Source organism: Sebastes umbrosus, chromosome 4 (assembly GCF_015220745.1).
Source record: "Sebastes umbrosus isolate fSebUmb1 chromosome 4, fSebUmb1.pri, whole genome shotgun sequence".
NCBI classification, from domain to species: Eukaryota; Metazoa; Chordata; class Actinopteri; order Perciformes; family Sebastidae; genus Sebastes; species Sebastes umbrosus.
In genome coordinates this window covers 8,006,913-8,018,190 of record NC_051272.1, presented here as the reverse complement: position 1 = coordinate 8,018,190, position 11,278 = coordinate 8,006,913, and the positions used below count along the sequence as shown (strand labels likewise).

The 11,278-nt window shown below is 42.5% G+C and overlaps 1 protein-coding gene across 1 annotated transcript; it reads left to right on the top strand.

Moving 5' to 3' along the window:
* Positions 1-1,523: 1,523 nt before the first annotated feature.
* On the top strand, positions 1,524-7,241 carry dusp6 (dual specificity phosphatase 6). The gene is made up of 3 exons (XM_037767523.1): positions 1,524-2,457; positions 3,532-3,963; positions 5,549-7,241. The coding sequence occupies exons 1-3, from the start codon at positions 2,049-2,051 to the stop codon at positions 5,860-5,862; spliced, it is 1,155 nt and encodes a 384-aa protein (XP_037623451.1). The 5' UTR covers positions 1,524-2,048; the 3' UTR covers positions 5,863-7,241.
* Positions 7,242-11,278: the final 4,037 nt, after the last annotated feature.

Sequence of the window (11,278 nt, the reverse complement as noted above, 5' to 3'; positions counted from 1 at the left end):
TTCTAAGAGTTATAGATTTGTTAGATTACGAAGTAATCTATGAACTATTATGCTGTAGATTAAAAGAAATTTAATATTATTTGTAGGACAATAAAGCCATTTGTAAAAATATGTAAGGGATAATGTACAGCGAGCCGGTCATTATTGTGAAATAAAGCCCCGACCACCAGGGGTTTATTTCACAAGAATGACCCGCCAGCTGTACATGATCCCGCTTATTACACGGCTACTTACTTAAGAAATCAATAATTTGACACAAAAATGGTCCGCCAGAGTCCGACATCAGTACTGTGCCCATAGCAACAGTCTGTTATAAAGAAAATAACAGACGCTGCGATTGACCATTTAGAATCGAATATTCAACAAAGTCGTGTAATTAATATATATATAAATTATATCATTCAGTCAGTCTTTAATGCACATTTTTAGATTATAATTTACAGTCTTTAATGTACATTTTGAACATTTTTAGATTATAATTTACAGTCTTTAATGCATATTTTTAGATTATAATTTACAGTCTTTAATGCAAATTTTTGCAAATTTTTAGATTATGATTTACAGTCATTAATGCAATTTTTTAGATTATAATTTACAGTCTTTAATGTACATTTTGAACATTTTTAGATTATAATTTACAGTTTTTAATGCACATTTTTGCACATTTTTAGATTATAATTTACAGTCTTTAATGTACATTTTGAACATTTTTAGATTATAATTTACAGTCTTTAATGCAAATTTTTAGATTATAATTTACAGTCTTTAATGCACATTTTTATATTATAATTTACAGTCTTTAATGCGCATTTTTACACATTTTTAGATTATAATTTACAGTCTTTAATGCACATTTTTAGATTATAATTTACAGTCATTAATGCACTTTTTTGTAATATGTACATATCATATCATAAAGACATTTTATTTTTATTATTGTATTCTTTTATTCTGTTATTGCCATTCTGTGTGAGAGAGCTGCATGAAAACAGAGTCCTTGTATGTATATACTTTTGCAAAAAAACAACTGAATCTGAAGTGTAATATCATAATACTTCTTCCAGCTTTGCCAAAAAGGCCTCAACTTGAACTTTTCTGAAAGTTCAGACCAACTAAATGTTTGTATTAGGCTGTTATAGCCCAGTGTACCTATAGCACTCCTCTGTGATACTCCCCCCCCCCCCCCCCCCCCCCCCCCCCCCCCCCCCCCCTCATCTCTCTCTCTCTCCCCCTCCCTCTCTTCCTTCCTTCCTTCTCCCTGCAGTTCTTCTGTTTGTTTGCACTCACTTGATCCGGAGCGGAAATTCCTCTCTCTCTCTCTCTCTCTCTCTCTCTCTCTCTCTCTCTCTCTCCGTTTTGTGAATGACAAACCTCATTAACAATTCATCAACACAGGGGCACTGCTCCATCCTCCATCCGGCCCCCCGTTTCCAAGGCGACCGCCTCTAGGTCCTCCTCTGATTGGCTGGCTCTCACATCATCATGTATCCAATGAAACGCCTCCTCCTGTTTGTAGCCATTCAGCAGCAGAGGGAGAAGAGAAGAAGCACTGAGAGAGAGACTGCAGAGCTGCGATTCACAGCAGAGACACAGACACACAGAGACACAGAGAAGGACGCACAATACCTGCATGCTTCACATCCAGAGACAACAACACATTTTCTACTCTGGATCTCCAAACAGGAAGGTGGAAGAGTACATTGCGCACTGGAGCCTTTTGGAGTTATATAAAAGCAGAAAAAGCAGCAGCAGTGTCGCAGAGTCGGTTTTGTGCGACTCATTGATAAATAACACAGGATCTCTCCGGACAGATGCATGAATGACCGCCTCTGAAGGCAATCTGTGAAGAAGAAGAAGAAGAAGAAGCGCATGTTATTGCATCCAAAAGCGCACTGGATCAACATCTGGAGTGATCTGATTTTCTGCACTTTTATATTTTTCTTGGACTGAAAACAGATTTTTTTTTTATTTTGGGGATTCTTGCTGCAAACCAGCTCTCCAAAAAACCTTGCATTCTTATTGAAATCCTCATTTACTCCTGCTTCTAAATGCTCGACAAGCTGAAGCCCGTCGTGCAGCTCGAGTCGGTGATGGCGATCAGTAAGACGGTGTGTTGGCTCCGGGAGCAGCTGGAGACGCAGACGCGCAGAGACGGCCTGCTGGTGATGGACTGCCGGGCCCAGGAGCTCTACGAGTCGTCGCACGTCGACTCAGCCATCAACGTGAACATCCCGAGCCTCATGCTCCGCCGGCTGAAGAAGGGCAACCTGCCGGTGCGCTCGCTGCTGTCCGACGGAGAGGACCGCGAGAAGTTCGCGCGTCGCTGCAAGACGGACAGCATCGTGTTGTACGACGAGTACAGCCGCGAGTGGAACGAGAACGTGGACGGAGGCTCGGTGCTCGGTCTGCTGCTCAGGAGGATGAAGGACGAAGGCTACAAGGCCTACTATCTGGAGGGTGAGTGAAGGTTCATTCACAGCTTTTTTTAGGGCCTCTCATTCATACCATAATACTTTATTATCAGACAGGTCTGAAATGTGTTTTGCATCACAGCAGCTTTCCATTTGCAACATCAAGACAAGAAACAAGGATGCATACACTGTTAAGAATTTCCAAGTAAAATAACAGTAAAGAACTGTCCGCAGGGTTGCCTTTATGTTGCTTTATACTGATAATGAAAAATACAGTTTGAACTTTTTTTTTTTTTTATTGATTTCACAGTATTTTAGAGTTAATTTACTGTTTAAAGATACATTATATAGCTGTTTTTCACCCTTTTTAACATTATCTTACTGATTTGTTTTAATGCACTATTTATTTTTTACATACATTTTAATAAACATAATTTTTTGCCTAGATGAATAGACTTAGCAGGTTACAGACATAGGAATAGTCACACTAAATACAATTAAAGGCACTTGTTAGGAAAAAGGCTATAATAGACTTCTTGACACTTTTCCCAAAAATGTGTGTATATAGCTGAGTACAAAATGCAAACCATAACAACATGTGAGTGAAGAACATCACAGAGCTTAATTCACTGATTTTTAGTGCATTTTGACAGAATTGCAACAGAATTGCAACAGAATTGCAACAGAATTGCGTTCCCTGGCAACAGTTTGGGTCCATGTATACTTCCTGTCAGCTGATGACATTCACATACACTGCAACCAGGAAAAAAACTGGGACACATTTAGAATGTTTACGTTTAAAATTGTGTCAAGGGTCTAAATATTGTATATTTGTGACATCACAAATAGGCAGAAATCCTGACAGCTTGTTTCAAATGCAGAGTTTCTGAATACGGACTGTGTGTATTTCCCTGTGGATTGAGTGTTTCGATACTTTCACAGTATTTATATAGGACTTAAGCCTGCTTTATAATAAAAAAAACATGAAAATCTCACTTTTTTATAATGTGGGACCTTTAAGGAAAGAAAAAAAACATGCAGCTAAATGACTGAATTTGCAGTGTAACATCCACTCATATAGAGGCCTTGTATTAATGGCATCTCTGTTTCATTTCTCCAGGTGGCTTCAGTAAATTCCAGGCCGAGTATCCACATCTGTGTGAAACCAACCTGGACGGCTCCTCCAACACCAGCTCCCCCACCGCCCAGGTGCTAGGCCTCGGCGGGCTACGCATCAGCTCTGACTCGTCAGACATCGAGTCTGACATCGACCCGAGCAGCGCCACAGACTCGGACGGCAGCCCGCTGTCCAACCCGCAGCCCTCCTCCTTCCCGGTGGAGATCCTGCCGCACCTGTACCTGGGCTGCGCCAAGGACTCCACCAACCTGGACGTGCTGGAGGAGTACGGCATCAAGTACATCCTCAACGTCACCCCCAACCTACCCAACCTCTTCGAGAACGCCGGGGAGTTTAAGTACAAGCAGATCCCCATCTCGGATCACTGGAGCCAGAATCTGTCTCAGTTCTTCCCCGAGGCCATCAGCTTCATTGGTGAGTAATCCTGCAGAGCTAGAGACACACACTGCAGCTGCAAACTGTTAACCTCAGGCCTCTGGCTTGTTTTCATGCTCCTCCACTGCAAATAATGAGGATTTTTATTATTGATTTAACTAAAAAAATTAAGTTTTTGAGTCAGAAAATGGTGAAAAATGTCCATGGTGACACTTCAAATTGCTTGTTTTGTCCGAGAAATAGTTCAAAGGTCAAATAATTTACAAAAAAAGCAGGAACCAACTTGATTATTCGATTTATGATTTCATATTCTCTTAATTCCTGGACCATGTGTGATTGTTTTGAATGTGTGCAGACTAAGTGAAGGGGGCCGAGGCAGATAGTCACGGACATAATCTTATTAATGGGATATAGTCTTATCACTGCCAGGAAGTTCTTAGGTTCTTATTGTGCAATTGAGATTAGATGAGGTGTCCCTGGCTGTGATGTTATCAGTCAATCAGGCGGGGACACACAGAGCAGGCAGATTAAGGCCATTGTGTTGAGGCAGAGCGATACAAGTCTGCCTCTAATGGTGCGCAGGCTAAAATGCACTGTGTGTGTGTGTACAAATGATTTGACTTCAATGGAAGACATCCTGGCCTATCTCCTCTTGTCCCGGGGCTTGTGTAATTGCAGCACAAAGGGCGACGTTGAAACGGGAGAATGGGGAGAGTGAACGAGGGGGGAGGGCGGTAATTCGAGCGCAACAGGAAGGAAGTGGCATTGAAAGTAATCTAGGACATGGCATTGCCTCCCCCTCCACCACCCCTCCCCTCCTTCCTCCCTCCACATTACAAAAGGAGCCATTTACAGGCCCTGTTGACATCCTGTTCGCCTTGACAGGGTGCCCTCATGACTCCTACGTTTACACGCCCAAATGGCACCATTGTCAGAGTAACCCTGGCGAGCAGAAGAATGGTTTAATAGACCGTAATAGTCAATTTCCCAACCGGCTACTCTCGGGCCCCAAAAAAAAAAAAAAAAACACGAAAGAATGCCGGCTGTGTTTATGTGCGCTACTGCCGCAGCAGCAGCCCCTGTTTGTTGACTGACATGCCTGGGAGATAGCCAGGATAATAACTTCCGCTGCTCTCCCTCCCTGGAGCCGCTCCAACTCCCCACACAGCTTGACTCAAATGTCACAGATGTTTATCACAGGTTTTGTTCTGTCTGTGTAGAAAGGGGCTACACTTTTCATCTCTTGTAGGACTAGTGTGCCTAAAATGTGCAAATAATGCCCCCTAAACAGTTCATAACTAAGTGTGTAGGATTTAGGGGGATTCATCAAATACTGGCTCTAGAGAGAGACTTAAGTGTTTTTACGTTTGTACATTCAGTTGGTTGCAATCTGCAACCTCACCACTAGATGCCACTAAATCCTACACACTGCTCCTTTAATTTAAATTTATTTTTTTTTAAATAAAAGGCAAAGCAAGCAAAATGAAGATGTCACCATGGACTTTTCTGACATTTTATCGACTAAACATTTGATACATTTTTCATGAAATTTGTTTTTTTAACCACCTGCTGCTCTAAATCTGATGTGTACTAACGTTTCCACCCTTTTTTGTCTTCCTACCAGATGAAGCTCGGGCACAGAAATGCGGCGTCCTCGTCCACTGCCTAGCCGGCATCAGCCGCTCCGTGACGGTAACGGTGGCCTACCTGATGCAGAAGCTCAACCTGTCCATGAACGACGCCTACGACATCGTCAAGATGAAGAAGTCCAACATCTCGCCCAACTTCAACTTCATGGGCCAGCTCCTTGACTTTGAGCGCCAGCTGGGCCTGAAGAGCCCGTGCGACAACCGCATAGCACCGCCCAGCCAGCAGCTCTACTTCACCACCCCGACCAACCACAACGTCTTCAAGCTGGACCCCCTGGAGTCCACGTGAGGCCTGCCGTAAACAACCCCTCTCCTTGCTGGAGGCATTCGTGGGCCTCCTGATGGAAAAGCTGCAAAAAGTTTCTCTCTTTTTTCCGCCGTCTGCGATGAGACCGGGGCGCTTGACCTTATTGACACAGCTGGCTTGAGGCGACTGCTGCGGAGCGTGGTGACTGGAGGGCCGAAGCTGTCTGGCCGAGACGCAGCTGCTGTTGACTCAATGAGGAGAGACAGTCAAAGAGACAGAGACAGAGAAAGAGGAGCAGATACTTTCTTCAATCTTATATCACTGTTGGACTCCTGAGGTCTTATATCTCTTTCTGTCATTGTGTCTTGAGGAAACTTGAAGTGATTTGTCGGACAGCTGTACGTTATGCTTCTAAGCTCCTGGGCTGGTGTGCCAAAGAGACGTGATTGTTCAAACTGGACAGATCTAAAAATGAGACTCTTTTTCTATGTTTGTTTTGGGGTTCCCCCAAGACGCCAAGGTGCATTGTCTCCTTCTTCGTCTTCTGTGAAGACTTGCCTGTGTGGGGTTGAAGCACCCCAGCTTTAGACGGCACACTATTATACTGGACTCGATTTTGCATTTGTGGAATCTTTTCAAGCATTTATACATTGTGTATATATCTTAATATAAAAGACAATACAGTAAAAAGCCTTGCTCTAGTATATCTACCCTTTGCAACAAGTGGGTACTCTTTTGTTTCATATTCTACTTTTATGTATGCAAACAAACTGCATATTGATCAGTATGTTTCAGTTGATTATGCCAAAAAATCAAGTAGGCTTTCCAAGAATTGTGCAAAAACGTGTACATGTGTAATATATTTGATAATCGCTTTACGTGTGAATTCATGCCGACGGGCCTTGTTTTTGCACCCACCTTCACAAATCAAAGTCACCGTGGTTGTTTGCCTTACGTTTGCGCTCAGAAGGATTTTATTTTTGCATTAGCCTTCAGAGATCGACCAGTTTTCAATTTCATTTTCACAACAAAAAGTCAGTGAGAAAGTTCTGTTAATTTGGCACCTCATAGCAGACACGTTTGAGTCACAATGGCCAACATGTGTTGTCTGGATCTCTGAAGGCTAATGTGAGTAATCCTGATCTGTGCACAAGGGGTAGAAGTCTCTGACAATGTGGACAAAGTTAGGAGGCTTTGCTCACATCGCCTCTTCAGGGAAAACTCTGTGAAATGCAGTTTTTATTTGTCAAAGAGAAAATGAAAATGGAGCTTTGGAGGCTCGTGTTGCTCCCCCTCTACAAAGAAGGCCATTCGACAGAGGAAGCCATCTTGGTGACCTCTGCCAACCCCCTCACTTTCCTCTCTTACGAATGTAAAGAAAAGATAAGTTATTAATAAATTGCTATTTTGTCTACACTTTACTCTTTCCATGCCTGTTCTTCCATTGTTGGTTGTTTTGTGTGCTTCCACAGTGTTTATCTAAGTGTCTGCACGCCCGCAGCACAGTTGAGTGTTAACCAGCAGGCCGAGTCACGACAACAAAAACATGTCGCCGTGAATCATGAGGCTGTCCACGAAGCCCTCGCTGTTCATTAACTACACCGCTCGACGCATCTCGCACTTAAATCCCCAGTTCAGAATTAGCACGTCCTGTCACATGATTCTTGTGTAACAACACGTCGTGCACACTCTGTCCTCTGCGACAATCATTCACAAGCTGCTACTCAACAGGTACACGGTGATTCCGGTCATGCTGTAAACAGCCCGACTGTTTTTTCCAGGTGCAGCGAGGGCATCGGGTTCACAACGACACTCCCTCAGGCACTTCCTGAAGGCGGGGCCTCCGCATTCAGCCATCAAAAGGAGCTGAAAGTACATAGATGTGGTGTTATTTGATAGCAAGTGCGGCGGCGTGTACCTGTAAAGACCCGGAGGCCCCAGGAGAAGATAATCCTCTCAGCGCGGGAGGAGGAGCGCAGTCTTCTCACGCGAGCAGCTACTCGCTTCACAGCTCAGCAGAGACCCGCCTGCACTGCACCAACATTCACACACACACACATGCTGATCAACAGCAGCAGCAGAGTGTGTGTGTGTGTTAATTCCCTGGAGTGTGTGAGGTAAAGAGACAAGCAAAGCATTGATATCTGAACATTAAAGTTAATAGACAAATGGACGTCAACTGATTATAAAGGGGGATTTTCGAAGACAGTTTGTCTGCTAAGACCTTGATTCTTGCAGCACGTGTGCGCTCGTCATGGCGTAAAGTCCTCAAGAGTGAGTGTGAGTCAACACACACAGCAGCCTCACTGTGATTAGCTGCTAAGAGTCGCTTTAATCGTGAAGTACAGTGAATATGTAGACAACATAGACACAACACTTGTTGAAAAAATTGCATTTTCCCTTGAGGATTAATTCTTCTTCTTCTAGGATTTCATAAAACACACAGGGCCAACAGTACAACTTATACCAAAAGTAAACAATGTAGAATATAATTGGACAGTACTTCATCTCTTCACCATCCATTTATATGTTTTCCTTAATATGTACAGCACAATACAGAAAATACAAATCAATCATATATATCTGGAGAGAAAATAACATGCAATAGAGGTAGGAAGCCGTCTCATACAAAGACTTCTTGTAGAACTCAAAGCAAAATAAATACATGACATTAACTAACAATAATATGTGTTAGATAAGCAATTACTAGACAACATGAATCGAATAAAGGAGTGATTGATGTGCCGTTTTTTAGGTTTACACTGGAAATACAATCTGGCATGCAGCTGAACAAAGCGAGTGAATCATTGGCTACGTAACAAAAGGCCCAAAACCTGCACACTCATGTCCTAAATGACGTAAATGATTTATAAAAAGACTCCTACATTTCAGGAGGTGCCAGCACTATCCCTTTTGCCCACTTTCCTGTTCAAGTAATATTTTCCGTTTCCTGGGTAATCATTTCATAATAATATGACTCTTGCAATCCAACTGTAACAGCAAAGTACATACAGTCATTTATTTTTTAGATATTTATTTAACCTTTATTTAAACAGGAAGTCCCTTGAGATTAAAATCAACGCTACAAAAATGATGAAATAAAGCATGTCAAAAACACACAAGGGCAATTCAAAATAGCAATGGACATGTTTGTTCTAATGGATCTTAGAGTTCTTAATTTGCCATTTTACCCGCAATAATTTGCTTAACTAAGGGAAAAACACAGGAAACATACAGTATTATCCCTATTTATATATACAGTGCGGTATATTTGCACCCAGTCACACCAAATAATCTTTCAGGCGTCATTCATTCAGTTTTTTCGTCCAGCTTAATAGTGTTTAGGGTCACAGGGTCTGCTTGTTGCAGCATGGAAGGTCAGCAGTTTATCACAGGATTAATACAGATATAGTGTACAGGCAATGAGTGATAACATTCCTATAGCACTAATCCAATCCAGTGTCCAATCCTTCTAAATTGTAGAGCTAAGCTCAGGGGAACGCTGGATGAACATGTAAACGCCATACTGAATGGCCCTTGGCTGGGAACCAGATTTAAGTTTTATAGTTGCTATAATTGCTAAACAGTCACTAGCAAAAATGTACCAACGTCATCCTCTGGGTACCATGATTGTTTGTACAAAATTGATTACAATCCATTCCATAGTTATTTATATTTCACTAGGTGTTGGACCAGCATTGCTATTCCTAGTCTTATGTTTGAGCCGATAAAATGTGTTCAACAGTCACAACATTGAATGATTTAGGTTAAGATTGAATATTCAGTGTGCATGTAATTAGAGCTGCAATGATTTATCAATTAGTTGTCAATTATTAAATTAATCGGCAACTATTTTGATAATCGATTAATCAGTTTTGAGTAATTTTTAAAGAAAAAAAAAGTAAAAATTCTCTGATTCCAGCCTCTTAAATGTGAATATTTTCTGGTTTCTTTACTCCGCTATGACAGTAAACAGAATATCTTTGAATTGTTGACAAAACAAAACATTTGAGGACGTCATCTTGGGCTTTGGGAAACACTGATCGACATTTTTCACAATTTTTTTGACATTTTATAGACCAAAGAACTAATTGATTAATCAAGAAAATAATCTACGGATTAATCAATGTGAAAATAATCGTTAGTGGAAGCCCTCGTGTAATCAAACTCAGTATTTGAGAGGTAAAAGCACATATGTTCAGCCAGCAGTGGTGAAATTCAATGTCTTGCTCAAGGACACTGTGACAGATTTGGACTCGGTGGCTGCTGCAGGGGATCAAACCTGTGAACCTGCAGGTGAAGGGACAGGTCTCTGCAGCCACCCGGATATCGTCCATCAAACCTAAACCCGACTATATCCAAGTGCTTATTCTTAGCATGGGCCGCTGTGATGTCATGGCAGGACTGCGATTGACGGATAGGGTCGGGGGCATGCGCGGCATGCCGGGCGCCCCGGGAGGCTCTCATGGCCGTTCTTCCTGTCTGCGGCTTGGCCTTTCGTGGTTTTAAAAGCCTAGGATTAAAGGGCACAGGAAACTGCCGGCGCTAATTTTAGACAGGCATGTAGATGGGCTTGGCAGACCCCATCAGCACCTTCATCACAGCGGCACGGCGGCTATGACAGGGCAGGCCATACAGGGATCTGGAAACACGTACGGCTAGGTCACGGTGAGGGCTGTCGGGGGGGGGTCGGCATGTGGACATATGGTCGGATGACAGAATGTACAGTAGTGAGGAGGCAAGCAGGCGTTCAGACTAAAAATAGCTGTGCATTAAAAACATGTGAGGGTCTGCATTAGTGGGTCGCTACAGGTATAGGTAGGAGATACAAGCATCCAGTTTTAAGATGTTTTTTTATCAGATGTTTATGATTTTAAGAGATTAATGAGGTTTCTACATATTTATAATGTTTGATAAACAGAACTATCTGAGAAGGCGTCATTGGAAACTGTTTGGAAAAGGGCAGGCACTTTTAAAAAATACTTGGCAGGTGATTGGATGAACCATCTGTCAATCAAACTCAGTCGGGAGAAGATCAAAAACATCTTTTCCATCAAGAAAAGCCTTCTGTGTCGTTCTTTGCTCTTCTTTCAATGAAGAAATACTCTCCAGTTCTGACATAACTGATGCTATTAGCTACGCCAACCTCTTCAGGATTGTTGTTCAGAACGAACAGTCGCCTCTCCATGTCGTCTCACACACCTAAACCACGCCGGTAGCTCCTCGCAGTGCGCTGATTGGTCTGTGCACTTGTTTGTTGGACACAAACGCATTACTTGAAGCCTGACAAGATGGATTTCCGTGTGGCATCGTGAGTATCAAGCTGCCGATGTAAATCGCTTTATCCTCTCTATCGATAACAGAAATGCCCCGTTTATGTTACAACATAATCTAATAAGAATGTGTGCTTGGCTGCACATATTGGGTTTGTCAATGCACTCTGTTCAAGCCAGGTTCA

What these genes read in the sequence shown, in the direction of transcription:
- dusp6 (XM_037767523.1), top strand. Translation starts at nt 2,049, where the DNA reads ATGCTCGACAAGCTGAAGCCCGTCGTGCAGCTCGAGTCGGTGATGGCG. An exon ending in CAAGGCCTACTATCTGGAGG is followed by an intron (nt 2,458 to 3,531) that starts GTGAGTGAAGGT and finishes TCATTTCTCCAG; the next exon opens with GTGGCTTCAGTAAATTCCAG. An exon ending in CGAGGCCATCAGCTTCATTG is followed by an intron (nt 3,964 to 5,548) that starts GTGAGTAATCCT and finishes TCTTCCTACCAG; the next exon opens with ATGAAGCTCGGGCACAGAAA.